Source organism: Macaca nemestrina, chromosome 2 (genome assembly GCF_043159975.1).
Source record: "Macaca nemestrina isolate mMacNem1 chromosome 2, mMacNem.hap1, whole genome shotgun sequence".
Lineage (NCBI taxonomy): Eukaryota > Metazoa > Chordata > Mammalia > Primates > Cercopithecidae > Macaca > Macaca nemestrina.
Window position 1 is genome coordinate 101,948,458 of NC_092126.1, and position 27,672 is coordinate 101,976,129.

Below are 27,672 nucleotides of genomic sequence, written 5' to 3' on the forward strand. Positions count from 1 at the left end.
TGCATTGTATTCTTCTAGGTTGTCTCTTATTTCTGTACTTTCCTTCTCAGTCTCCTTTGCTGGGTCTGTCCCTTCTGCTTAACCATTAAACACTTAGTTTGTTAGAACTGTGTCTTAGTCCTTCTTCTCTTCTTACTTCAACCCTTCTGTGTTAACTCATCCACTTGCATCTTCTTAAAATTACCACCTATATTCAAACTGCTTTCATATGTATACATATATATGAAAGGTGAAGTATGTTGGCAGAGAAACCAGTTAGGAGGAAACCAAGTACAAGATGGCAGTACTTGAACTCTGGGGTAGTGACAGTGGGGCTGATGGGAAATGGAAGGATACGAGCGCTATCTAAGGGGCATAAGATTCAGGACTTGATGATGCATATGGTTCTGGTATAAGCACCTTAAGATATGCTGATACAATAACTCATAACGGGAGCATTTTAGGGGGAGAAGGGGGCTTCACTGGGGATGAAGATGTTCCAAGGGCACCTGAAACCCAATATATCCCAGACTCAACTCATGATCTTCTCCTTTCATCTTTCCCCAGTGAAGCCCCTTCTCCCCCTAAAATGCTCCTGTTATGAGTTGTTGTGTCAGCATATCTTAAGGTGCTTATACCAGAACCATATGCATCATCAAGTCCTGAATCTTATGCCCCTTAGATAGCGCTCGTATCCTTCCATTTCCCATCAGCCCCACTGTCACTACCACAGAGTTCAAGCACTGCCATCTTGTACTTGGTTTCCTCCTAACTGGTTTCCCTGCCAACATACTTCACCTCTTAATTTCATTATCTACACGTATCCAGAGTAAATTTTATAAAATGCAAAGGTAACTTCCCTGCCTCCAGTCCTCTAATAGCACCTCACTCCTCTTAGCATGAAGTCCCATATCCTTAATGTGGTCTGGGAGGTTCTTGGGATCTGGTCCCAACTCATCCCTCTAGCCTGATTTTGAGTTCTCCCGGTTCTCTAGGTTACAGCTACACTAGGCTTTTTCATTCCTTCAAATGTTATTCTCTCTTCTGCTTTGCAGTCCTTTCAGCCTGGAATAATTCCCTGACTCCAGGCTGACCTTACCATATTTCACTCAGTATCCTGCACTTCCTCTTTAAGGCACTCACCACTCCAGTAACAACTTGTTTCATATCCTCGTACCCCCCACTAAACATGAGGGCAGAGACTCAGGTGTGCTCACTGCTGTGACCCAGCTTATTGAATTCTGGTTTGGACAACTGTGAAATCTCAGCTTGCATGCCAAGCATAGATGGTTCACATGCTTTGAGTTCAGTGAGTTGTCAAGCTCCTATTGGTTTGGGTCAAACTTTCTTAAGCACAATCCCTCTTAAAGAGGTGGCCTTTGTAAATCCTATTACGACTCTGGCAGCATGAAGCATCCTTCAAGTATCTCATGTGTGTAATGAATATAACATCCAACCAGAGAAGACGATATGCCTTATGCTCAGAAAACTTTGACTTCTTTGATTTAACCTAAGGTTTCCTCTCCCCAGATTTTCTTTAAAGAGTCATTGTTTCTCTGGCTTTCTCTCTATTCTCACGGCATCTTCCTTAAGGGGAAGTCTGCCCTACCCCAACATATTTGACTATTACTTATTTTCTTCCTTTTTATCAGTTCACACTGTTATAAATTAGCATCACTCCCCTCCCTGCCCACACCACCCAAATATCACCTTTGTGCATGCACTTGTCTTCTGGGTAATGGAGATCAGGCTGTGAGCAAAACAGGCACATCTCTGCCCTCATAGATTTTACAACCTAGTGAATAATAATAGCCAAATGTGATGAGTACTTACTACATGCCAGTCATGGTTCTAAGCATTTTGCTTGACCTGATTCATTTAATCCTCACAAAACTCTACAAGATAAGTATAGTCTCACTATTTTACAGGCTAAAAATCTGAGACACAGAAAAGTTACTGAAGCTCCAAGGTCACACTGTGTACCATAAGTGGCAGAGGTACGATGCAAACCCAGGCAGCCGGGCTCCAGAGCAGTGTTCTAACTACTACCCTTTGTTGCCTCTCATTCATTCCATGACCTTCTTTGGTCTTACCTACATTGGGATGTGTTTGGGATATGCATTTTGCTCATTCCTATCTCATTCTTGCAAAATGCATTGTACTTGCTGTTCACGTCTGCGAACTTTCTCCTCAGTTTCTTACATAGCTGATTCCTTTATTTAATTCAAATTTATGTTCTTCTTGGAGAGAACTCTCCATCTCCTTCCCTACTTTATGTTTTCTCCTACTTCTTATATCTGAATATTCATGTTCATCTTTCGTGTCCCCTTCCCTGCTAGGATGTAGATTCCATGAGCTCAAGCTTGTATCAGTTCACCGCTGAATCCCAGCACCTGGAGCAATGCCACACACAAAAGGGGCTCAACAAATGCTTGTTGATAAGAGAATAAATGAAAGAAGAGAGAAGGAGGAAGCTTAACAGTTTTTGAGAATAAATGAAAAAACAAACTGTTTGTTTGTATTCAATGTTTGCTGTTTGATGACTAATAGCAAAACAAAAACCAAAACAAACAAACAAAAACAAAGAAACCTATCTGGTTAAGTAAAAATTGTGGGAATAGCAACTTGGTCAAATTCCATGCCATGAAAAATGTTAGAAGTGCAGATTGTATTACAATGAACAGTGATATTAAATAATTATCAATGAGAAAAAATAATATAAGGGAGTCTGTACACATTGTTGTTGAGAAATGGGTGCACATTTCTCAAAGCACAAACTCAGGTATGCAAGAAATGTAACTTAGTTGAATTCAATTTATGCTTCAAGTCCTCACCATGGGAATTGTCTTTTATTAAGTCAATGTTGGGTACTGTTTCAATATCTGAGTCTGTGTCTGAGTTTTATAGGGCCCAAACCTGGTGGAGAGTTGAACAGGTCCTTTGTCATTGCAAAGCGTATTTTGCCTGAGTTGTAGTTCCCATCTGGTCCCTGGTGGGAGAATCCATGAAGATAGCTCTTCTTTTTCTAGATTCCCTCTGTGGGTCTCGCTCATCTTTTTCCACAGCCTTCATTGGGGTCTAAGTCATCACCCAGTTCCTCTCTGCCATTCTAGAGCCACAGGACCCTCTCTGAGGCTGCTTCAGGCCTTCTCTAACCTAAGGTTGACCTAAGCTAAGGTTACCTTTCCCCAGATTTTCTTGAAAACATCATTGTTTCTCCTGCCTTTCTTACTCCACTCTCACAGTATCTTCCTTGAGTGGAAGTCTATCCTACCCCAAGATCTCTGACTATTCCTTGTTTTCTTCCTTTTTATCAGTTTACATCACTATAAATTAGCATCACCACCCAGATATCACCTTTGTGCATGCACTGCTCTTCTAGGTAATGGAGATCCAGCTGTGAGCAAAACAGATACATCTCTGCATATCTGGTACATTACTGGCCAGTTCTACTCTACAATTGCCATGCATGTGAATCTCTCTCTAAGGCTTGCCACCTTTGGCTTCACCTAGAAAGTAAGGCACACATTGGCTCTGTTTTGAAATCCCTCAAACGTTTTTTCCGTTTTGGTTGCTCACCATTTCTTCCCCTCAAATTAGGATTCAGCCTAGGGCTGGGAGGAAAACACACAGGACTCCTTCTCAGTAGCACACTGGCACTCCAGCTCCCTTACAGCTCCTCCAGCCCAGGTCAGTTTAATTTGTCTAGGGGAGTAAGATAACTGGAAATGACTAAGGTTGCATTCTCCATATCATGAGGCAAAAAAAGGCTGGAATAGAACAGACCTCCTGCTCAGGCTTAGGGGGATGCAATCACCCTCTATGGCAACATGTATGGATAGGTGGCCATGACTATTGCCACTCTCTTCTTCTACTAGCCCTTGGCTTGAAACCTAGACACACGGCTGGGGAGACTGAGTGGATTCCCACTTGATTGGTAGAATTCTGAATTAACAAGGACTTAGTTAAATTGACTGATTAATGGACTTAAATTGTCTTCCAATATTCAGCATAATGGGGTCTTGAACAAGAAATTAAGTTACAACTGTGTAAGTTACAACCATGAAAGATACAATTTTGAAATCATGGAAAGGATAATTTTGCCATATTGGAAAATTAAAGATGGTTAAATTTCTTGCACACCTGAGAGCTGGCCTGAAATTCTCTGATGCCTGCCAGATCACTTTTTAAAATCTAGTTTTGTGATGCATGCAAAGCAGATACTAATTTGAACAAGAGATGAACTGGGATATTTTATTCATCAAATTATTTTTTTTTGAAAAATTATGCATATAAAAAAATCACATTGATAAAAGATGATGGGGCCTAAGACATAAGAAGGAGGAGTATTAAGAATTCCAGTACACGGAGATGGACGCTTTGACACGAGTTAGAGACATTGCTTCTGCTGCTGATATGGGAATTCATCATGGCACAGCGGACGAACAACGCAATGAGCAGCACTTACCCTCAAGGACGGAGGTTATGATACTGACAACACTCATTGCCCTTTGGGCTCGGAAAGGTTCATCTAAGTATTCTGCTGACAAGAAAGTCTTCTTTTGTCCTGTATCGAATGCCTGCTGAGACACAAACAGAGTCAGGACACTCCCTTAACCTGACATCTTCATGGCAAAGTTGGATCATTCAGCCTCCTATTGGCCAGTCTCTTATATAGTCATATGTCACTTAATGATAGAGATATGTTCCAACAAATACATCATTAGGTGATTTCATCATTCTGTGAACATCCTACATTGTATTTACACAAACAAATGCTATAGCCTTCTATACATCTAAGCTAAATAGTGTGGCCTATTTCTCCTAAGCTACAAATCTGTTCAGCATGTTATTGCTGAATACTGTAAGTATAAATAGTTAATAAACATAAAGAAAGTTTATAAAGTTTCCAACCATGAGGACTAAGCAAATGATACTAGTAGTCACTATTTATTGTTATCTGTCAGACATATATAAAAATGTTGGCACTTTATTATTTCATTTAACCCTCCAGCTATTTAGAAATCTTTTTACAAGGGGAGACGAGTAGGCTTGGATAATTTAAAGGACTTGCTAAAGGTGACTCAGGTGGTAACTGGCACAGTTGGGACTAAGATACAGGTCCATACTAAACAGAAGGGCCTAAAGAGTCAATCTTTCACTAGCCTGGTAATTTAACTAGACTGAATCAACGTCAGAATATCTAAACACATAATAATCTCAGAAACAGAGAAAAGAGGCTGAGGGCCCATCACAAGAGAGGCATAAATGCCTTCAATGAGGCATTTTCTAGAGTGCTAATGCACTTCCAGCGAGCCCTGCAGGCTACCTTTGACTTTGAGGCTCTGTTTTGGTGATTCCATTTGCCTCGGAGACGTACACTATACCTTCTCTGCGCTCTCTGTGCCTGGGGAGGGAGACCTGTACAAAATGCATTACCCTTGCCCTCTGGTTCTGGCCAGGTTTGGTTAATGGGAGGCATAGGCAAGACATTCAAGGATAGAAGGAGAGACAAGTCAGGTACTTTCCCCTGGCTGCTTCTCTTCTGTGCTATGACTGAGTAGCAGAGCTGTGATCCTCTACTAAGATCACAAGTTCTGCCACACAGTCTCTCTGACACATGAGGGCAGCTGCTGCTTTAGTCTAATTCTGGTCCTTTCCTTCATCCCTTCAGCCTAGGCATGTAACAACTTCCCCCTGTTACTAGTTTCTAGGTGCCTCGCCGTCCCTTGTTCATTCCCTAAGCCCAGCCCACACCTCTGTAAATACTTTACTAAACTCTATTAGCCCATTGGAGTGGTCCATCTGTTTCTTGCTGAGACCCTGAATCACATGGCATCAAATTAGAGACCGAGCTAAGGCAACTCTGTAAGACTTACCTGTATCAGTGGAACCATATATTGGTCTCTTTACAATTCTGTCTGCAAATTGCTCTGTATCCCTGGCTAACCAGAGAGGGCAAATGAAAAACACTAGAAACATCATTACTGAAACTGGAGGGGAGAGCTCAAATTAACTCACAGCTCCCAATCCAATGAGGAATCCCTGACTTGCCATTACACTCTGCTATTATTCTATTAAAGAGTGCTGGCCAGTTAGTCACTGTTGCCTAATTTGTTCATTTTGGCAAATTATTTCTTCGGTGAGTAAAGCAAGGAATACTGTGCTTCTATTCAGATCTGTCTTAAGAAACTCCCAGAATGTATCTGGGTTCCATTTGCCCAGCCTAGAGGAGTTTGCATAGAGCCATAAGCAGGAAGAGAAGGGTCCTTCAGTTTTTCTCATACCTGTCCAGGAAGAAAGGAGGCCTATCACTGAGGCAGTGATGTTGAGTGGGGACTGAGAAACACTGATAAGAAATATGGGGTCAAATGGAATATAATTTGCATCACTGTACAGCAGAATAAACCAGGAAACCTGTTTGACCTCAGGCCAACTCAATCTCTTTTTCTGGGTCTCATCTTCTATGTCTGTAAAAAAGGAGTAGAATGGGGAGGCATTGGACAGGATGATGGCTAAAGATCCCTTCCATTGGTGACACTCAGGCTTTTTGGCCCAAGGTTTCTAGCTGGAAGACAGCCTGGGGGAGTCTGAAGCATTCACAAACTCACCGAGACTTCGACAGCTCCAGGGGCAAGCTCACTAGTGGGTGGCAGTGGGTGTTCATCTTCTCCATGCCTGGAGTCAGGGTTGCTGGGTTGAGGAAGAGGGCTTCTAGGGAGGGGGCCTTGCTGGCCAGCACTCCCACCCAGCAGCAGGGAGCCCCGATGGCTTTCATGGTCTCCAGGAAAGACTCCATCATCTGTGACTACCTCAGGGAGTGAGATATCTCGGCCGGGGGACCGGAAATGGAACACACTGCCATGGCTAGCCCGGCGTTTTCCAGAGGTGAGGCCTAGAAAAGACTGGGCATTGCCCCAAAGGAGCAGAAGGCTGGAAACTGGTCTTCTGGAAAGTCTAGAGCCCAACACTTCCCTCTACCTACTCCCATTTCCCTGCCCCTATTTTTATGACCTTTCAGTAGCTAAGTAAAGGCACAAATCTAAGGGGTATTCTAGGTATGCATGGTGAGGGAAAAGGAAAAAAGGAGATTCTAGACAGACTCGGGGAAAGACCAGGAGAGAGGAGAGATCACAGGGTGCCGATGCTCAGCAAATAGGTTATCATGGACAGGAACATGTCAGAGGAAACCTTGTCACCTGGATAGGTCAACTGTTTGCCAACCTTTGGCCACAGGGCTAGACAAAGCTGTCTTAAGTTCCCTTTTCCACATGCAAAGTTGTGACCTAAGGAGGCTACTACACATACCAGTACTGGAACATACTTGGTAAGTGGTTGTTGAATGAACGAGTGCACTTCATTGTCTGAAAATTAGGTTGTGCAATTCATTAGATCCTGTCTGTATGAGTGTGAGAGTTTGTGTTGCACAGGAGGAGACAAGAACTGTACAGTGTAATGAGCTTCTAGGATCCCTCGAGGCTTGAACAGTCAACAATGGAGAGATTGAAGGAAGGGTTGCAGCCTAATTTCCTGGAAGAATAATGTCATTCCTCCAAATCAATAAACATTTCCCATCAACATCTTCCATTGAGGGAACTGTGTGGCTTAAAGTTGCCAGAGAAAAGAGCTAATTCATAAGCCCAGAGCCCTCAGAGAATTAGTGTGCTGGGTTAGGTAGTTCCCATGACCATAGTGAAACTTGATCATAGCAAACCATCATTTCTGTCCTCAGGTGGTCTATAGTATGTCCAAAATCTAAACATTGACCTCATACCAAACTCTGATCATACTGACTTATTCTACTCACCTTCCTTAATTCCTTTTATTTACCAAACTACTAAAGTGGAGAATCTTGCCAACTGGGGTTCTCCTTACTAATCCTCTTATCTCACAGAACCGAAGTTTCCTCTCTTGATAATTTGAAGCCCGATCCTGTTTAGCAACCATTACTAAAAGCCCAGTATTATAAAAAGTAGAGTACTCTCTGCCTGTAATACATGCCCAAGGACTATAGAACTCATATAATGCAAAAATCCTTCCCATTTTTGAAGGAAATGAGAAAAATTGACACATCCATATTAAAGAAGGGAATACTACATTATTTGCACTTGAGCACCAAGCAAACCAATGAAGAAACTGAGAAGAAAATTTTGGTTACATATTTGACAGCAGTGTCTCCTTGGCCACGAGTTATTTTAGAATTAAGCTTTTTGACAAATGGTGGGCAATGTCTTCTGAGTAAAAACATTAGAATTGCTTTAAAAGGCATCCTCTGAGGAAACCAACTGGTCTGTGATTTTCCACAAAAACCCTCCTGGGTCTCTCCTATATATTCCTGTATTTCATTTCTGTGGGTTATAAAATGGCTTTATATAAAAACTGCGTTAGGTCTATTTAGCAGATGAATGTACCTGGGAAAAGAGGGAGAAGATGCCTTCCTGGATGGGCTCCAATCAATCAGTCAGCATTAAAGCAGTACTCAAATGGTACCTCCCCATCTTTGCACATACATGTTGTTCTTTCTGCCAGGAAAATACTCCTCACATTCTCCCAAGTCTTCAATTACTGGAAGAATCCCTACATGCTATTTATTGTTGGCCCCAATTATCCCCTCCTCCAGGAGGCCTTTTCTGATACCTATCCAGCCCCATGAGAGTGGATGTTTCTTCCGTGATTGTCAAAACACCACATATGTGTCTCTAATACACTATTTAACGCATAGCTGTGTTTATATCTGCCTCCTCCACCCAAATGGAAATCCTTGGGGAGAAGAACATGTTCTAGTCATCTCTTTATACCAAGCACCTAGTACTGTTGAATGAACAAGTTGCAGCTCTTCTTTTTTCCCTTTGAAAATAAGCATCACTGGAGAGACAAGCACACATACCAATTATTGGACATCCAAGTGCTAATCTGCGTGGGGCTGACAGAATGGGGGTAATTAAAGCCCAATTCAGTGTCATTGACATTTCCATGGAAGCTGTGATTCATCCTGTTCTGTGATTGTCTGAACTGTGCCCCATGTATGCCAGGTGCTTCTCAAAAGAGGCAAAGCAAGAAAGAGGAGGGCACAGATGCAGATAGATGCTGAAGTGTGGGTGTGTCATGAGGTTGGTGTGCATGCGAGTGTGTCTGTATATGCACACATAAATCTGAGGGTTGGAGAGATGGTATTGCAAAAAAGTAAAACATCCTTTGGCTTAGCACAGGAAAAGAGATTGAGAGGGAAGTGAGAGGCATAAAACATAAAAATAGCCATGTTGATCCCCTTTTCCACACTGTTAGTGTGGAGCCACCCTCCCACACAGCCGATATTATGTGTCAGACCTACAGAAAGGGCATATTTGGGGTAAAAGGACTTTCAAGGGGCAGGAAGGTGGTGGGAGGAAGCATAGCGAGGAAAGTTGCAGTGCAAATTTTAGAGTGGGAGGCAGAAAGTTATTATGGCGGGAACAGAATTGCTACAGGGTCTGAGGTGAGGTGCTGAAGCCATTCCCAGGCTGGATTGTGTCACAGAGATGGGTGCTGGGAACTTTTCTGCTAAAAACAGGTGACAGCTTGAATTGCAGGGCCTTAGGAAGGAGGTCAGAAATTATACCCAATAATTATGTAAAATTCTGATGCATCAATTTTAAATAAACTAAGTAAAAAATAAAAACCATCTCGACACATCAGAAAAAAAAAAAAAAAAAGGTGTGTGAAGGATCTTAACACCACAGACAGGGAACCTTGGGCTGTAGAACTGCAGACCAGAGCGTCAGAAGGAAGCTGACCTTTGATGTCCACAGACACCTTAAGATTGGCATGTTCAATATGGGCTTCCCTTTCCTACAAACCTGGGTTCTTCTTCCAGTGTCCTCATCTTGGAATCACCATCCATTTCATTGCCCAATCCTGAAACCTGGGAGTCAAATTGGACTCCCCTTTCCTTTTTCTACAGTCCACAATCCCAATCTTGTGGATCCCCCTCGTCTAAAGTGTCCTTATAATTCACCCCTTTTCCCCATCTATAATTACACTTTCCTAGTTTAAGACAGCATTTTGGAGGGGTGTCTGGATCCTTCTAAGCTCTGTGCCTCCAGCTCTTTCTCTGCCACACACCTCTTCCCACTCCAACCCATTGTCCATGGCAGCTGCAATGGTGGGTAATCTTTAGAGCACAAACCTGAGCCTCTTACCATCCTGCGCTGGTTGTAAGGATCAGAACGGGGTGATTTGTTGTCTTCTGTGGAGCCCTCTGACACTCTTGACTTTATTCTGTGCCTTCTCTCGCTGGCATTTTTGGAGGTTAAAGGTGATCCGTTGTGGGAGTGGAGAGAGGTTGTGTCAATCCCCAGCGCTGCCAGCACCTGTGAAGAGAGAACAACAGGTGTAGCCAATAGTATTTGCTTGGACTTAGAATAAATGTGTTCCTCAGACATGGGGTGCCAGGTGGGTGAGATATCTGAAACAGAGAAGCTCAAGGGTTAGGACCTGGGTGGTGGTGGGATTAGGTCATGGCAGGAACAGACACCTCTGGGTCACCCCCTACTCATTCATGGGGCACTCTGTTGGTGCCCTACCCAGATCCCTTTCACCAGATCAGCACACCTATCCTGAGCTGCTTGAGTGGCAGCAGTTAATGACTCATACTTGCAGCATTCTGCAAAAAAAAAAAAAAAAAAGCTCTTTTGGCTGCCTGCTTCTAGGATAGGTATGGGGAGGGTACAGACAGCTGGCTCCCTTGCCTCAAGGTAGGGCTAACTGTGGTACAGGTCATGCCCCAGAGTTCCCCATGGCATCAAGCTGAAGCTGGTCTCTAGCTGAGAACACTCCTTGTTTAGTTCCACCCTCTGCCTCATTCTGTTTTCTTTAACTCACTTTCTCCTGAGAGCACTCCCTCAATAGGTCACTTGCACAAGAATCCTCACTTAGGTTCTTCTTTGAGAAAACCTGAGCTAATATGGTCCCTGAGGCAAGATGATTCCTCCTATAGCTCCCTAAATGGCAGCCCTAATTAAAGTGGCTACTCCAGAACTCTATCCAAGAATGGAAGTCTGCAACTTTCTTCCCAAAGCTTCCACTCCTTACAAACCTCCTGCTCCTTCCGGAGCTTTTCGAGGGTCTCCTGGAACAACTTCTCCTTTGCTTCAATTTCATCAATGGTTGCCTTGTTCTGCTCCTCATATGCCATGGTGACTACAGCCAAGATCAAGTTGACCAGGTAGAAAGATCCCAGGAAGATTACGAGCACAAAAAAGATCATATAGATTTTCCCAGAAGCCCTCAGGGTCTGCAGATTCAAGGGAAAGAAGATAAACCTGTACCCATAGCACATGGACCCCTGAATTTAAGTCAGGCTCCTCCAGGAAAAGCACAGCCATGCAGGTGACCCACCAGCCTCCAACCAAGTCTGTGTGGGAGAATGCAGCTCAGTACCTGCTGGTAGAGGCGTTCCCAGGAATCCTGTGTCATGAGGCGGAACAGTGAGAGGAAAGCCCAAGCAAAGGAATCAAAGCTGGTGTAGTTAAAATCCGGGTTGTCAGAAGTTTTAAGGCAGATATAACCATCAGGACAGTGGCTGCAGCAAGAACAAAGAAGGTCATCCCCTGCTTATTGCACACAAGGCAGCCCAGGGCTGTGAGACAACCACAGAGTTTTATGTCAGAGATCAGAGTTCAAGACCTAGTCTTCATCTTATTAGCAGGATGATTTTGGACACTTGGTCTGTTTAGGTCTTGGTTTCTGTTATCCATAAAATGGAGATGCTAATACTTTCACGTCAGAATTTCATGCACAGGGGAGTTGTCTGGGGAAGGCAGCCGACTGCCCAGACATGATACCATGAGCTCTTTGCCAGTTCACACCAGGGAAAGGAGAGTCAGTAGCAATAATGCAGACTTAAAACCTGAGCCTGTTGGCATCACCTGCAGAGTTGTCTATCAAGGGAGGTCTCACATTAGCCAAGTTCACTGATTAATTATACATAACAGTGGAAATAACACTTTCCACTTACTGAGCACTTTCTGTGTTCCTCTCTCTCCCCTTAAGTGCTTTACAAACACTATAATTTAATCACTCAATGTTCTTTCTTTACAGATAAGGAAGCTGGGGGTCAGAAAGAAATCAGTTGCCTAAAACTATGCAGGTGTCAATATATTTATTAAAAGGAGAAATATAACTGTCAAGTAGCCTAATACTTGAGTCAGCCTAGTCTCCTCCTGAAGATGGCCTGTGAAGGAAGGACAAATTGAAAATGACTGCCTGGTGAGTATTGGGGTGGGAGTGCTCAACTCCTTCCTCTCTCTCATAATAGTAGGATGAATTGATGTCAGGAAGCGTCTGTCAGCTCAGGGAGCATAAAGGGCTCTCATCTATCCTAGTGGAGATTGCCTGATCAATGAAACAGGAATGCCTCGTTTGAAGTCCCAAATTATTATTTTTTAATATTTTTTCTTTATTTTCCTTTTTTATTTACCTGCATTCCTTGTGAATACATGGAATTCTTTTACTCCCAGGATTTCTCCATGAACTCCAATCTCTGGGGCTCTCCTTATCCCAGACATCCATGTGAACAACGCATACCATGGATTAGAGCTCTGACAACTTAAATCTAATCAGTTCCAATTCTATCTCCACTTCGACTGAAGATTGCAAGTTCCCTAGCTTTGTAGACCCACATTTAAAGGCAGGCTCTCGGTTTGCTCTCCCAAGGGGCTAGGCAACCCATTACCTGTAGGTTTCTTAATTAACCCTGAGGGCAGCCTTATTTCTATGTCTTCTCTAGAAACCCACTGTAGTCACTACATATCAACAGTTCACTGCTCTTAGGATTAAATGAGATCACTGCACAGTATCTTGCACTTCTGCATAGTAAATATTGTAAATAAACTGCGAAGGAAAATTCCTATTGTTTTTAACCTTGGAAGCTGCTGAAAAGATAAACTGGAATAATATATAATATATGTGGAAGAACACTGAAAATTATCAGCTATTTTCTGGTATTCATTTTCTGCCTTGAGACCCCTGACCTTCCTCCCACAGTGCCATTGGTCAATGTGGGCCTTTCCTCAGGGCTCTGGCTTCTCTGCAGCCCCACAGAGGACCCAGGTTTAGCTTTCATGGCATGACCCTCCAGGGCTCACTCTGTCCATTATCCTGAGCTGGCCTCTCTCTGACATCCCAGCCTGGTCCACTCCCCAACTGCCTGGCTGCGACCTGCTCAGTAGCGGGCCTGGCCTCTTGGGGAGCTGAGCTGTGGAGATGTGTAGATGGACTCCACAACTTTACCACAAAAAGGACTTGAGCTGCTCTGGAGCCATTGCCTTGAGAAATGGCATTATCTAGACAGAAAAAGGATGCTGAGGGGCTTGTAGTTTACATTTAAGTCAAAGGCAAATGAAAACTGATGTCAGAACAACCGTCCCATGAGCCAAAGAACCAAATGCCAAGTGCATTTGTGAAAGAAGAGTCCAAGGAACCTGATGTTGACCAAATGCTCCTGCTTGTTTCTAGTCCTCAGCTCTAACTGAGATTGTTTTCCTAGTGAGCTGATGAAGGTGGAGCCTCATGCAGGCTCCATACAGGTCCACCTGGGCAATATGGAGCCGTCAGTCTCTCAGGGAGTGGGGGCGTTGTGAGCTCTGCTCTTCCAAGCTCTCAGCCGTGGAGGTGGGTGAGATGGCCTTTTTGATCTTTTGCCTAAACTCTTTCTGCTCATGCTTTCCTCCAGTGGCCAAAGCAGCAGGCAGAGCTGAGGGGTCCTCATCCCTTAGCTTTGTCTCACATTCTGTTCTGCGACCTGGAATGGCCTTCACTCAAACTGTCTTGTATTCACCCAGTCTGGAGACATCCTACCTGCCCTTGAAAGCTTACCTCAAATACCACCTCCAAGAAACCTTTCCGACTTTCTCTCTTGCCTCACACCGCCATCTCACTGTGTTTCCCCAGCCCTTGAAGCCTCTAGTAAAGAACTTGTTCTCCACAGAGTAGCATCTTTATGTCTATGCATGAGAAATTGCAAACTAGCAGCTTATAGGTTGGATTTGGCCGGCAGAAATATTTTGTTTGGCCCAACAACAGGTAGACATTTTTGGGAATAGGTAGCCAATATTTATAGTTGGGACATTTTATATAAAAATCTAAATTTCCTATTTCTATTTTAAAAGTTGGAAGAGCTGGAAACAGTGAACCCACATTTCCACATGGCAACCAAAACCTGGACCGAGCAGTGGGGTTGTCCCCTTTAGAGGAGGCATGAACTCTCAGCCCCTAGGTTCCCTCCTGGCCCATTCCACTCATTTGTTATTATGAATCTGGCCTCTGTAAGAATTTGAAATTGCAAAGTCTGATACATGTGTTTATTCCTCTATTTGTGAGGGTAATGTGGCTATAGAATGGAGTTAGCTGTGATGATTAAGTGTAGAGAATTTGACACAAATACGTATTGGTTCCTTCCTGGGGTAGATTGTTTATTAAAATGGCTATAATTCTTCCCCCTGTGTACCCACATCCTTTCCAATGTGACTTTTGAGCTCCTTCCATTGAGTGATGAAGTCTATTTCTCTACTTCTTGGATCTGGACTGTACTGGGACTTGCTTTGGTCAATATAATGTACAAAAGGTACACTGTGTTGGTTCTAAGCCTAGGCCTGAGGAAACTTTGCAAACTTCCACTGTTTCTCTGGGAACTCTGCCATGAGAACAGGCCCAGGCTAACCTGCTTGGAGGTGAGAGGCCACATGAGCAGAGACAGGACATCCTAGACCAGCCATCTCCAAGTTAATCTGCTGTCTGCATATGCACGAATGAGCCTAGTCAATGTCAGCCAATGCCCATCTGATCCCAGTTCATAATGCTGATGCACAGAATCAAGAATTAAATAAATTGTTGCTTTAACTCACAAAATTTTGAGGTCATTTGTTATACAGCAAAAACTAACTCATAATTCCCTCCCCATGAGCTCTGGGTTGGCAAAGAGCATGATTTATTTATTTATACATCTTTCCCAGGACCTGCAACCCCATCTGTGCCCATAATATGCCAAGGACAAGATGGAGAAAGAGAAAGAATTGTTGGGAATTGTTGCTTTGTCATAAGTTGGAAACTCACCCTGAGTCAGATCCATTGCCACACAGTAAGGGATCAGAAGTGCCTCGCTTGTTTATGTAGATATCTGCTGAAGAAAGGAAGAAAAGAAAGCCTCACAGATGGTTCTGAACCCTCCAACCCAAGCCTTGTGTGGTGAATGCAACACTCCCAAGTCTTCCAAAGTAAGCTCCTTTGGCTACAGGTACTCAGTGGGCATACTGGGCCACATAGAAGGTGTAAAGTCACATCTGAAAAGAGAAGAGCTGAGCAGTGACTTCGGCTCTCTGTCTCCCCCAGCAGAGGTAGAATGACTTGTCTCTAGATTTATGGCTCATTTCCTTGCAAGAGGGATGCTGAGCAACAGGAAATAGAATACCCAGAAGTAAAACACAACTCAAGAGAAGCATTTTGGCAGGAAAGGGGAATCAAAATATACATCTATACACACACACAGGGGCTCCATATCCCCTGTCCCTATATGGTACCAAGGTTCCAACCAGACCTTGATCCCTATGGAAAACTCCACTCACGTTTTCTGTGAGATGAGTAGTTGGTTGTCTCATTGACAGCCATATCATTCTTGACACATTTATTCTTGAGGTTGCCCTTGAAGAGTTGCAGCCCCACCAAGGCAAAAACACTTAGGCAGAAGATGGTGAGGATGGTCACATCAGCCAGTTTCTTCACTGAGTTAATCAGGGCCCCCACAATGACTTTCAGGCCTGTGGGAAGATGACAGTGGTATGACTACATGGATGAGGGAGCACACACAGAGCACACATCTTCATCTTAGCCATCCTCCCTCGTCTCTACATACAGGAGTGAAGTATATACACACTCCAGGGCAGTTCCAAGACCTTTCCCATCCGAAGCTTACATTTACCTGAGAGGCAGGCAGTTAGGCAGGGGCTATTCTCATTATAAAGATGATGCAACTGAGACCCAGGCAATAAATTTTTATCATCTTGAAGCTAATAAAATTCCTGACACTAGCAACTCAATTTAAATAATTTATGCTGAGTACCTACTTTTTCAGGCACTGTGCTAGGCATGAAGCTACTAACTTCACCCCGGTAATTTGGCATCTGTCTTTCTGCATGCATCTCTCAGTTCTGGGAGGCAACTTGAGACTCAGGACACATGAACCTCACTCTGTGTGTGTGTGTGTGTGTGTGTGTGTGTGAGAGAGAGAGAGAGAGAGAGAGAGAGAGAGAGAGAGAGAGAGAGAGACATGCCAGAGAGATAGAGTGAAACAAAAATAGACCAAGAGAAAGAAAAAGACAGAGACACAGAGAAACAGAGAGGTGAGTTTTCGCAATAGAGAGAGACTGTAAGAAACACTGAGACAGTCACTGGGGCATAAATAGAACTTGTGCCAAGCACAGCTGGCAGCAAAGAAGGATACACCTTCTTGTTTAAGGAGGGATGATTTGTTGCTCTGGTAAGTAAAATCAACTTCTTTGGGAGAGCAGCTTCACAGGTAGCAGAAAGAACTCTAACCAGGGAAGCAATTTAGGATTTATTTTTGGTTAGTCATTTTGGTCAGCAAATAATCCACTGAGCACTACATGTGTCAGTCCCTGGGCTGGGAGCTGAGTGATGGCTAAGGCAGCAGCATGTCGAGTGCTGATGTCTGATAATTGAGGGGCAAGTCCATAGCATTACTGAGCAGATGGGCACACAGGGGAGCAGCCATTAACTGAAGTTCCAGGGGTAGGAATGGGGTGGGTGGAGTGTGAGAAAGGTGGAAAAAAACAAGGGAGGAGGTAAAACCTTGGCAGAGCCCTGAGGAACGAGTGTGAGTTGAGTAAAGAGAGGAGGAAGGATATCCCGGAAGAAGGGGCAGCACAGTCGAAGGCTAGGAGGTGAGCAACGGTGTGGAGTATTTGCGGAACCATAGGTGGATTCCAGAGCATGGTGCGAGGTGAGGAGAGGTGAGAGATGAGGCAGAAGAGGGAGTATGGACAGACCAGGTCTTGCAAATAAGACTCAGGGTCTTCCCAGTTGAGAGTAAGTGAGAGAGATATGAAGGGGCAGGACCAGGCCTCTCTTCATGAAGTGTGTCCAGTGGAAGCTGGCAGAGAGTTTCCAATCTTTCCCTGCAGAGCCAGACAAGAAATGGTAGAAACGACTTCCACTCTAGAATGGGTGTTTCTGTTTACAGATGAGAGAACGAATGCTCGGGGTGAGAGGAGAGAACCCATCAGGCCACAAAGGGGAAGGGCTGAGTCCCATTTCAGAAAGTTTGCCTTGTCTCTGGCCTCCCCATCCTCACCATCAACCTCGTGGGGGATGAAGAGTAGTCGCTGGGCTACTGGTGACAGTGGAGATCTTAGAGGTCCCATACAATGAGCTTTGATGGACTACTTTTGTTTCTGAATTCTCAGTAATCAAGAATTGCCTAATTCTTTTTTCCTCTGGGTGTCTAAAGACAGGATTTTAGACCTCCGGAAATAGTGAAGATACTGGGACTGCTTTCTCCCTTCCTCCCCATTTCCAAGTTTAATCATTTAGTTTAAGGTATAAATAAAAATTCAACTGGGGGGGTCTTGCCTGAATCCCTCAACCAGAATAGAAAGTGAAGACTTGCCCCTCCTGTTATGTGTTGATTATGAGGCCATGTGGTATGTGGGAAGAGCACTGGCCTAGGAGTTGGGACAATAGGCTCTCCAGGTCACACTGTCTCTTACTAGTGATGAGGCCTTGGGTTCATATTTCCTATATTCCAGGCCTCAGTTCCTTTGTCTTGTAAATGGGGGCAATAGTCCTTGCCCTGGAACCTTACAGGGCTCTTGTGAAAATTAAAGAAGGGAGTTAGGCTGTGAAAACTAACATATGCTCTGTGAATAAATGTGCTGGTTCAAGCAACTCACCTGGGATCACAGAAACTGTTTTTAATGCTCTAAGAACTCTGAATGTCCGGAGGCCTGAGATCCCACGGAGATCTATTGCTGTGCCAACATATCTGTAGGACCAGAAGTTAGTCAGCATCTCTGCAACCAAGGGTCCTGGGGATGCATGCAGCATAAATAAGGACAACTTGGGGTATCATTAGCCTAGAGAGCATGCAGAACGGACACTTAGAATCTAGTGACACTGCCATCTATAGACTGACACTGACACTGATTTCATTATTGTAACATCTTTCAGAGTGGACCCTTTGAGAAGATGCATTGCGATCTAGGCAACACTGCATGTGGATGGATCTTCAAACACAGGGGTTTGACTAACCAGTCTCCTCAGACACTGATTTCTCAGGAGGAGACCTCCATGTCCGAGGGGTACAAGGCTAAGCCTTGTCTGATCCACTGTGACAGGCTAACTATCATCTCAGATTTGAGGTCTTTGACATCTCCTCATGGGCCGGGACTAATCTTGGAAAGCAATGCCCAAAGCGGTACTCCGTGGCAAGAAAATCCCAGGCCATACAATTCCAAATGAGGAAGCTGAACTGATATGAAGAACCATCTTCAGAGTGTGAGCGTGGATACACCCATAAGCCCCACATGGACACACATGCAAAGCTTTTTATTTTATTTTATTTTATTTCAATGGTTTTGAGGGAACAGGTGGTGTTTGGTTACGTGAATACATTCTTTATCTGTATTTCAACACTTTTGGGGGAACAGGTGGTGTTTGGTTGCACTGAAAATTCTTTAATGCTGATTTCTGAGATTTTGGTGCACCCATCACCCGAGCAGTGTATGCTGTACCCAGTGTGTAGTCTCTTATCCCTTACCTTCCTCTCACCCTTCCCCACAAGTCCCCAAAATCCATTATGTCATTGTTATGCCATTGCATCCTCATAGCTTAGCTCTTTCTTGTAAGTAAGAACATACGATGTTTGGCTTTCCATTCCTGAGTTACTTCACTTAGAATAATGGTCTCCAACTCCATCCAGTTTGCTGCCAATGCCATTCTTTCATTCCTTTTTACTACTGAGTAGTATTCCATGGTGTGCATACACAACATTTTCTTTATCCACTTGTTGGTTGATGGGCATTTAGGCTGGTTCCATATTTTTGCAGTTGCAAACTGTGCTGCTGTAAACATACATATGTTTTCATATAATGGCTTATTTTCCTCTGGGTAGATACCCAGTAGTGGGATTGCTGGATCAAATGGTAGTTCTACTTTTAGTTCTTTAAGGAATCTCCATAATGTTTTCCTTAGTGGTTGTACTAGTATACATTCCCACCAGCAGAGTGTAAAAGTGTTCCCTTTTCATTATATCCATGCCAACATCTATCATTTTTTGATTATGGCCATTCTTGAAGGAGTAAGGTTGTCTCATTGTGGTTTTAATTTGCATTTCCCTGATAATTAATGATGCTGAGCATTTTTTTCCTGTTTGTTGGCCATTTGTATATCTTCTTTTGAGAATTGTGGATTCTTGTCCTTTGCCCACTTTTGGATGGGATTTTTTTTTTTTTTCTGATTTATTTGTGTTTCTTGTAGATTCTGGATAATCGTTTTTTGTTGGATGCATAGATTGCAAAGATTTTCTCCCATCCTATGGGTTGTCTGTTTACTTGGATGGTTATTTCTCTTGCTGTGCAACAGCTTTTTAGTTTAGTTAGGTCCCATCTATTTATTTTTGTTTTTGTTGGATTTGCTTTGGGACCTTGATCATGAACTGTTTGCCTAAGCCAATGTCTAGAAGAGTTTTTCGAATGTTATCTTCTAGAAATTTTATAATTTCAGGTCTTAGATTTAAGTCTTTTATCCATCTTGAATTGATTTTTGTATAAGGTGAGAGATGAAGATTCAGTCTCTTTCTTCTACATGTGCCTTGCTAATTATCCCAGCACCATTTGTTGAATAAGGTGTCCTTTCCCCACTTTATGTTTTTGTTTGCTTTTTCAAAGATCAGTTGGCTGTAAGTATTTGGCTTTATTTCTGAGTTCTCTGTTCTATTCCATGGGTCTATGTGCCTATTTTTATACCAGTATCATGCTGTTTTGATAACTCTAGCCTTGTAGTATAGTTTGAAATCAGCTAATGTGATACCTCCAGACTTTGTTCTTCTTGCTTAGTCTTGCTTTGGCTATGTGGATTCTTTTTCGGTTCCATATGAATTTTAGGGTTGTTATTTCTATTTCTGTGAAGAATGATGATGGTACTTCAATGGGAATTGCATTGAATCTGTAGATTGCTTTTGGCAGTATGGTCATTTTCACAATATTGATTTTATCCATCCATGAGCATGGAATATGTTTCCATTTGTTTGTGTCATCTATGATTTATTTCAGCAGTGTTTTGTAGTTTTCCTTGTAGAAAGTTTTCACCTTTTTGGTTAGGTATAGTCCTAAGATTTTTTTTATTTTTTATTTTTTATTTTTGCAGCTGTTGTAAAAGGGATTGAGTTCTTGATTTGTTTCTCTGCTTGGTTGCTGGTGGTGTACAGTAGTGCTACTGATTTGTATACATTGTTTTTGTATCCCAAAAGTTTACTGAATTCATTTATTAGATCGAGGAGCTTTTCGGATGAGTCTTTAGGGTTTCCTAGGCATACGATCGTATCATTGTTGAACAGCAACAGTTTGACTTCCCCTTTACTGATTTGGATTCCCTTTATTTATTTCTCTTGTCTGATTGCTCTGGCTAGGACTTCCAGTACTATGTGGGATAGAAATGGTGAAAGTGGGCATCCTTGTCTTGTTCCCATTCTCAGGGGGAATGCTTTCAACTTTTCCCTGTTCGGAATAATGTTGGCTGTGGGTTTGTCATAGATGGCTTTTATTACCTTGAAGTATGTCCCTTCTATGCCAATTTTGTTGAGGGTTTTAATCATAATTGGATGCTGGATTTTGTCAAATGCTTTTCCTGCATCTATTGAGAAGATCATGTGATTTTTTTGTTTTAATTCTGTTTATGTGACGTATGGCATTTATTGACTTGTGTAGGTTAAATCATCCCTACCTCCTTGGTATGAAATCCCCTTGACCATGGTGTATTATCTTTTTGATAATTGGATTCAATTAGCTAGCATTTTGTTGAGGATTTCTGCATCTTTGTTCATCAAGGATACTGTCTGTAGTTCTTTTTTAAATGTCCTTTTTTGGTTTTGGTATCAGGGTGATACTGGCTTCATAGAGTGATTTAGGAGGATTCCCTCTTTCTGTATCTTTCGGAATAGTTTCAGTAAAATTGGTACCAATTTTTCTTTGAATGTCTGATAGAATTCAGCTGTGAATCCTGTCTGCTCCTGGACTTTTTTTTCTTGGCAAGTTTTGAATTACTGTTTCGATCTTGCTACTTGTTATTGGTCTGTTTAGAGTTTCTATTACTTTCTGATTTAATCTAAGAGGGTTGTATATTTCCAGGAATTTATCCATCCCCTCTAGATTTTCTAGTTTGTGCAAATAAAGGTGTTCATAGTAGCCTTGAATTTTTTTTTTTTTATTTCTGTGGTATCAGTTGTAATGTCTCCCATTTCATTTCTAATTGAGCTTATTTGGATCTTCTCTCTTCCTTTCTTGGTTAACCTTGTTAATGGTCAATCAATTTTGTATATCTTTTTAAAGAACCAGCCTTTTGTTTCACTTATATTTTGTATAATTATTATTTTTTGTTTGAATTTCATTTAGTTCTGCCCTGATCTTTGTTATTCCTTTTCTTCTGCTGGGTTTGGGTCTGTTTTGTTCTTGTTTCTCTAATTCCTTGAGGTGTGACCTTAGATTATCTATTTGTCCTCTTTCATACTTTTTGATGTAGGTATTTAATGCTATGAGCTTTCCTCTTAGCACTGCTTTTGCTGTATCCCAGAGGTTTTGATAAGTTGTGTAATTATTATCATTCAGTTCAAAAAATTTTCAAACTTCCATCTTGATTTCATTGTTGACCCAAAGATCTTTCAAGAGCAGATTGTTTAGTTTTCATGTATTTGTATAGTTTTGTGGGTTTCTTTTGGAGTTAACTCCCAGGTTTATTAGACTGTGCTCTGAGAGGATACTTGACATAATTTCTACTTTCTTAAATTTATTGAAATTTGTTTTTCTATCTCTCATGTGGTCTATCTTAGAGAATATTCCATGTGCTGATGAATAGAATGTATATTCTGCAGTTGTGGGGTAGAATGCTCTGCAAATATCTGTTAAGTCCATTTATTCTAGGTTATAGTTTAAGTTCATTGTTTCTTTGTTGACTTTCTGTCTTGATGACCTGTCTAGTGCTGTCAGTGGAGTATTGATCCACCACTATTATTGTATTGCTATCTATCTCATTTCTTAGGTCTAATAGTAATTGTTTTATAAATTTGGGAGCTCAATGTTAGGTGCATATGTATTTAGAATTATGATCTTTTTCCATTGGACCAATTATTTTATCATTATATAATGTCCCTATTTGTCTTTTTAAATGCATGGAATATCTTTCCCCCTCTCTTTACCTTAAGTTTATGTGGCTTCTTATGTGTTAGGTGAGTCTCTTGAAGACAGCAGATACTTGGTTAGTGGATTTTTATCCTTTCTGCCCTTCTGTGTCTTTTAAGTGGATCATTTAGGGCATTTACATTCAACATTAATATTGAGATGTGAGGTACTGTTCTATTCATTATGCTAGTTGTTGGCTTAATTTCTTTTTTTTATTGTGTTATTGTTTTATAGGTCCTGTGATATTTATGTTTTAAGGAGGTTCTATTTTGATGTATTTTAAGGTTTTATTTCAAGATTTAGAATTCCTTTTAGCATTTCTTGTAGTGCTGGCTTGGTAGTGGCAAATTCCCTCACCATTTGTTTGTCTGAAAAAAAAAAACTTTATCTTTTCTTCACTTATGAAGCTTAGTTTAGCTGGATACAATATTCTTGGCTGGCACTTATTTTATTTCAGGAGGCTAAAAATGGGACCCTAATCTCTTCTGGCTTTCAATGTTTCTGTTGAGAAATCTGCTGATAATCTAATGGGTTTTCCTTTATAGGTTATCTGAGGCTTTTGTGTCACAGCTCTTAAGATTCTTTGTCTTGACTTTAGATAACCTGATGTTTATTTGCCTAGGCGATGATCTTTTTTGAGATGCATTTCCGAGGTATTCTTTGACTTTCTTGTATTTGGATGTCTATATTTCTAACAAGGCCAAAGAAGTTTTCCTCAATTATTCCCTCAAATAAGTTTTCCAAACTTTTAGATTTCCTTCTTCCTTGGAAACACCCATTATTGTTAGGTTTGGTTGTTTCACATAATCCCAAATTTCTTGGCTGCTTTGTCACTTTTTTTTAATTCTTTTTTTTGTGTGTCTCAGTTTGGGTCAATTTAAAAGCTTTGTCTTTGAGCTCTGAAGTTCTTTCTTCTACTTGTTCTCGTCTATTGTTGAAACTTTCCACTGCATTTTGTATTTCTCTGTGTCTTCCATTTCCAGAAATTGTGATTATTTATTCTTTATATCTATTTCTCTGGAGGATTTTCCATCCATATCCTGTTGTTTTAAAATTTTCTTTAAGTTAGTTTTTATTTTTATCTGGTATCTCCTTGAATCACTTAATATTCTTTTTTTTTGAGACGAAGATGGAGTTTCGCTCTTGTTGCCCAGGCTGGAGTGCAATGACACAATCTCGGCTCACAGCAACCTTTGCCTCCCAGGTTCAAGTGATTCTCCTGCCTCAGTCTCCTGAGTAGCTGGGATTACAGGCATGCACCACCACACCCAGCTAATTTTGTATTTTTTAGTAGAGACTGGGTTTTTCCATGTTGGCTCCAGGCTGGTCTCGAACTCCTGACCTCAGGTGATCTGCCCACCTCGGCCTCCCAAAGTGCTGGGATTACAAGCGTGAGCCACTGTGCCCAGCCCTGAATTCTTTATCTGGCAATTCAGATATTTCTTATTGGTTTGGATCCATTGTTGGGGAGCTACTTTGATCTTTTGAGGGGTGTTATTAAACCCTTTCTTGTCATAATTGCTTTTCTGGTTCCTTCTCATTTGAGTAGACTATTTCAGTGAAAAGATCTGGAACTGAAGGGCTGTTGTTCAGATTCTTTTGTTTCATGGGTGATCTCTTGATGTGGTGCTCTCCCCATTCCCCTGGGGATGGGGCTTCCTGAGAGCTGGACTGCAGTGATCGTTATTGCTCTTCTGGGCCTAGCCACACAGTGGGGCTGCGAGGCTCTGGGGTGGTGCTGGGAAATGTCTGCAAAGAGTCCTGTGATGTGATTGATCTTGAAATCTCCCAGTCATGGATATCAGCATCTGTTCTGGTGAAGGTGGCAGAGGAATGAAGTAGAGTCTGTGAGAGTCCTTGGTTGTAGATAGGTTTAATGTGCTGGCTTTCTTGAATGCTAGCTATGTTAGCTGTGAAGTTGTCACATGGACAGACTCAGGACATCTGGTTAGCCAGGATGTTGCAGGCAGTGCAATTGGCTATTGTTTTCTTCTTCCTGGGATCAAAGTTATGCTGTCATGAGTTGCTTTAATGGCCTGAGTCGGTTGGCCTCCAGTCGGTAGGTGATGCTTTCAATAGAGCACTAGCACATTAGTAGAAGGGGGATCTGAGCTCGCCCTAAGTTGGCCAGGGTAAATGTTTTAGTTTCTCAGGTGATGAGCACGGCCATAAAGCTTCCAAGAGTTTCTGTGTTTTGTGTTCAGCTACCAGGGCAGGTAGGGAAATACCATCAGGTGGGGGCAGGGGTAGGGGAGTCTGGACTCAGACTCTTCTTGGGTGGGGGTTGCTGTGGCCACTGTGGGGGAAGGGGGCTGGTTCTCAAGCCAATGGGGTTGTGCTCCAGAGGGAATTTTGGCTGCCTCTGCTGTGCCACAGAGTTCTCCAGGGAAGTGGGGGATAGCTGGTAGTGAGAGGCCTCGCCTAGCTGTCATGTAGTTGGTGAGGCTGGTCTTGCTCCTGCAGCGCCCCACACAGACCTTGCCCCAGGCTGTGAGCTTCCCCACTGAGAAAGAAAGCATGACTTTTGTACCTCATCCCTCCCTGTCTGCTTGCAGTTCCCATTTGCCCCCTGGATTCTGCTCAAGAAAATTTGTAACCAGTTGAAATTATTGCTAATTTTAGTTGAAGTTTCTTTCACCCTGTGACCCCCTCCCTGATTCCACTGGCTGCCTTCCCCAAGGGCCCCTGTGAGATATAGTCAGGGATGGATTCCCTGGTCTCAAGCTGGAGACTGGGAGTGCCTACAAGGCACTTCCCTCTGCTGCTTCTACTTTTATATTTTGTGGGCTCCCTAAATTTATTTACGTTCCAGATAAGGGTAAATTCTTCTCCTGTCATCTGGATTTTCAGATTCCCCAGTCGGGATGTGTGTTTGGAGGCAGGTTTCCCCCCCTCACACTTTGGGAGCTCACAGTTTTTCACCTGTCTTGCAGAATTTGCAGCAGCGTGCCACTTATTTAAAAGGATCTGTGAATTCTTTCAGTTCTCCTGGTATATTCCTGCAGTGGTTCTTGGAGCAAACGTTCATGGGTAAGTATCCACACACTGTCCAAGTGGGACCTGCATGTTAGCCCTGTCTCCTACCCACCATTTTGTTCCCTCTTCTCTCACACATGCAGATCTGCATAGAGAATTACTCACGCCAGGGTAATGACGCTAAAATCCAGCCAGTTCCAAGGATCTCTCAGGTACGTGAACTCATTTAGACAAAATCCTCTTGCCAGTATCTTTATCAAGGCTTCAAAGGTATAAATGACGGTGAAGACATACCTGGGAAGGAGGGTAGAAAAGGAGCATCAACTGTGCCATGGAGAGTACTCAGGGGGTTCCTTCTCCTTCCAGGAGGGAGGGATGAGCTTCTGTGATTGCTCCAAGAAAAAACATGCAAAGAATATCACCAAGGTGATGAGGGGGAAGAAGGTAAGGCAAGGAAACAAGACACAGACTGAGGAAAAAAGAAGGGCCACACAAATAGATGGAGTGGGGAGGGATGTATGTGACTGGGACAGCCAGCAGCTTCTGCTGTTCTGGGGTTAGGCAGAGGGCAGTAGTGGGTGAAGAGCAAGGATACTCCTGTTCTATGTCTGCCAGGGCCTCTCTACCCTGCAGGAAGCTGGGGGCTCATCTAAAAACTCCCAGTTTTTAGGGACTGGAGGGCAGACTGATGAGAGGTAACTGACAGAGCAGACCTAAGAAAGCTGAAAACTGGCTGAAGCAGGGAATACCTAGAAGCAAGCCAAACTGTACCGCAGAGCCCCAGAACTGCTTGGAATGTAGAGATGCTAAGTATCTCTGAAAGCAAGGTTTAGGGGAGGGTGATAAGTAGGGCTGAAAGAACTGTTTGAAAGTTTTTACAAGAACCAGTTGGGTTTTCTAGATGCTGCTTTATACCATCCATTCAGTGAGAAACTGCTTCTGCTCCAGCAACAGATTAGATGCTCATTTTCTTAAGAGTCGAAGAAAAGGGAAAGAGTTGCATACTGAAAAATGCACATAAAGAAAAGTTTACACACTGAAAGGCAAACAACTCCCCTCCCTATTCACTTCTGTCCCTCATTAAGTTTCCAGAAGATAGTCAGGTTTAGAGCCCATGAAGATGCTACACTTTTAACATGAGCAGCCAGCCAGGGAGCAACAGGAATTTGAAGGATGCTTCTAACACCAGAAACCAAAGCAACCAAACAACTGAAAAAACAAAACAAAACAAAACAAAACAAAAAAAAAAAAGAAGAAAGAAAGAAAGAAAAGAAAAAGAGACAATACAGAGGGCAGAAGAAAAGTTAGAGAAATAGAACTGTATTGGCCAGGCACAGTGGCTCACACCTGTAATCCCAGCACTTTGGGAGGCCTAGGCTGGCGGATCACAAGGTCAGGAGATCGAGACCATCCTGGCTAACACGGTGAAACCCCATCTCTACTAAAAATACAAAAAAATTAGCCAGGCAGAGTGGCGGGCCCCTGTAGTCCCAGCTACTCGGGAGGCTGAGGCAGGAGAATGGCGCGAACCCGGGAGGCAGAGCTTGCAGTGAGCAGAGATGTCGCGCCACTGAGCTCCAGCCTGGGTGACAGAGCGAGACTCCGTCTCCAAACAAACCAACCAACAAACAAACAAAGGTACTTATATTTTTAGAGAGTTAAGAGGTAAGAAGAGGTTCCACATATAGAACAAGAACAGAAGGCCGTAAAAAGTACCTTCAAAGAAAAAATGGAATAGGAGGGCTTGTAAATAAAGTTTTGGAAATCTCAGAGAAAGTGGAACAAAAAAGCAAAAATGGATAAGAACGATAAAAAGTTTGAAAATTAGAGAATCAGACTAGGAGGTGTATTGTTTGACTAATAGGAGGGCTAGAAAGAAATTAGAAGACAATGAGCAAGGCCTTCAAAATTAAGAGGAAAATAACTTCTAATACAGAAGTCTTTCCCTAGCCAAACTGTCAAAGAAGGTAGAATATATGAAGTCTTGGGAAATTTACTTCTTAGTTACCCTTATAATAAAGTTACTAGAAACTGGGCATAGTGCTGTGTACCTGTAGTCCTAAATACTTGGGAGGTTGAGGCAGGAGGATCACTTGAACTCAGGAGTTTGAGGCCAACAGCCTGGGCAACATAGAGAGACGTCTTAAAAAAAAAAAGTTACTAGAGGATATTCTCCATCCAAACAAGAAGCATATATGCGATCCAGGGAAGAGGCAAAAGGAATCCAAAAAAAGGATGAAGAAGAAAAAATATCTAGAAAACAGCTGTGCATCAG

At 42.6% G+C, this 27,672-nt stretch overlaps 1 protein-coding gene across 3 annotated transcripts in view; it reads right to left on the reverse strand.

Annotated features, from left to right (window-relative positions):
- The window catches only part of LOC105480211 (sodium voltage-gated channel alpha subunit 10), a 100,205-nt gene that overhangs the window by 48,082 nt on the left and 24,451 nt on the right, over nucleotides 1-27,672 (reverse strand). For 2 of the 3 annotated variants that reach the window (XM_011738778.2, XM_011738777.2), the window contains exons 4-12: nucleotides 25,563-25,691; nucleotides 17,922-18,013; nucleotides 15,579-15,770; nucleotides 15,070-15,136; nucleotides 11,398-11,539; nucleotides 11,054-11,251; nucleotides 10,158-10,328; nucleotides 6,591-6,884; nucleotides 4,448-4,559 (exon numbers count right to left, since the gene is read on the reverse strand). In XM_011738778.2, coding sequence (XP_011737080.2) covers nucleotides 4,448-4,559; nucleotides 6,591-6,884; nucleotides 10,158-10,328; nucleotides 11,054-11,251; nucleotides 11,398-11,539; nucleotides 15,070-15,136; nucleotides 15,579-15,770; nucleotides 17,922-18,013; nucleotides 25,563-25,691 — 1,397 coding nt within the window. The remainder of the gene's footprint in view (nucleotides 1-4,447; nucleotides 4,560-6,590; nucleotides 6,885-10,157; nucleotides 10,329-11,053; nucleotides 11,252-11,397; nucleotides 11,540-15,069; nucleotides 15,137-15,578; nucleotides 15,771-17,921; nucleotides 18,014-25,562; nucleotides 25,692-27,672) is intronic. The other variant, XM_011738780.2, reaches the window with a different exon arrangement.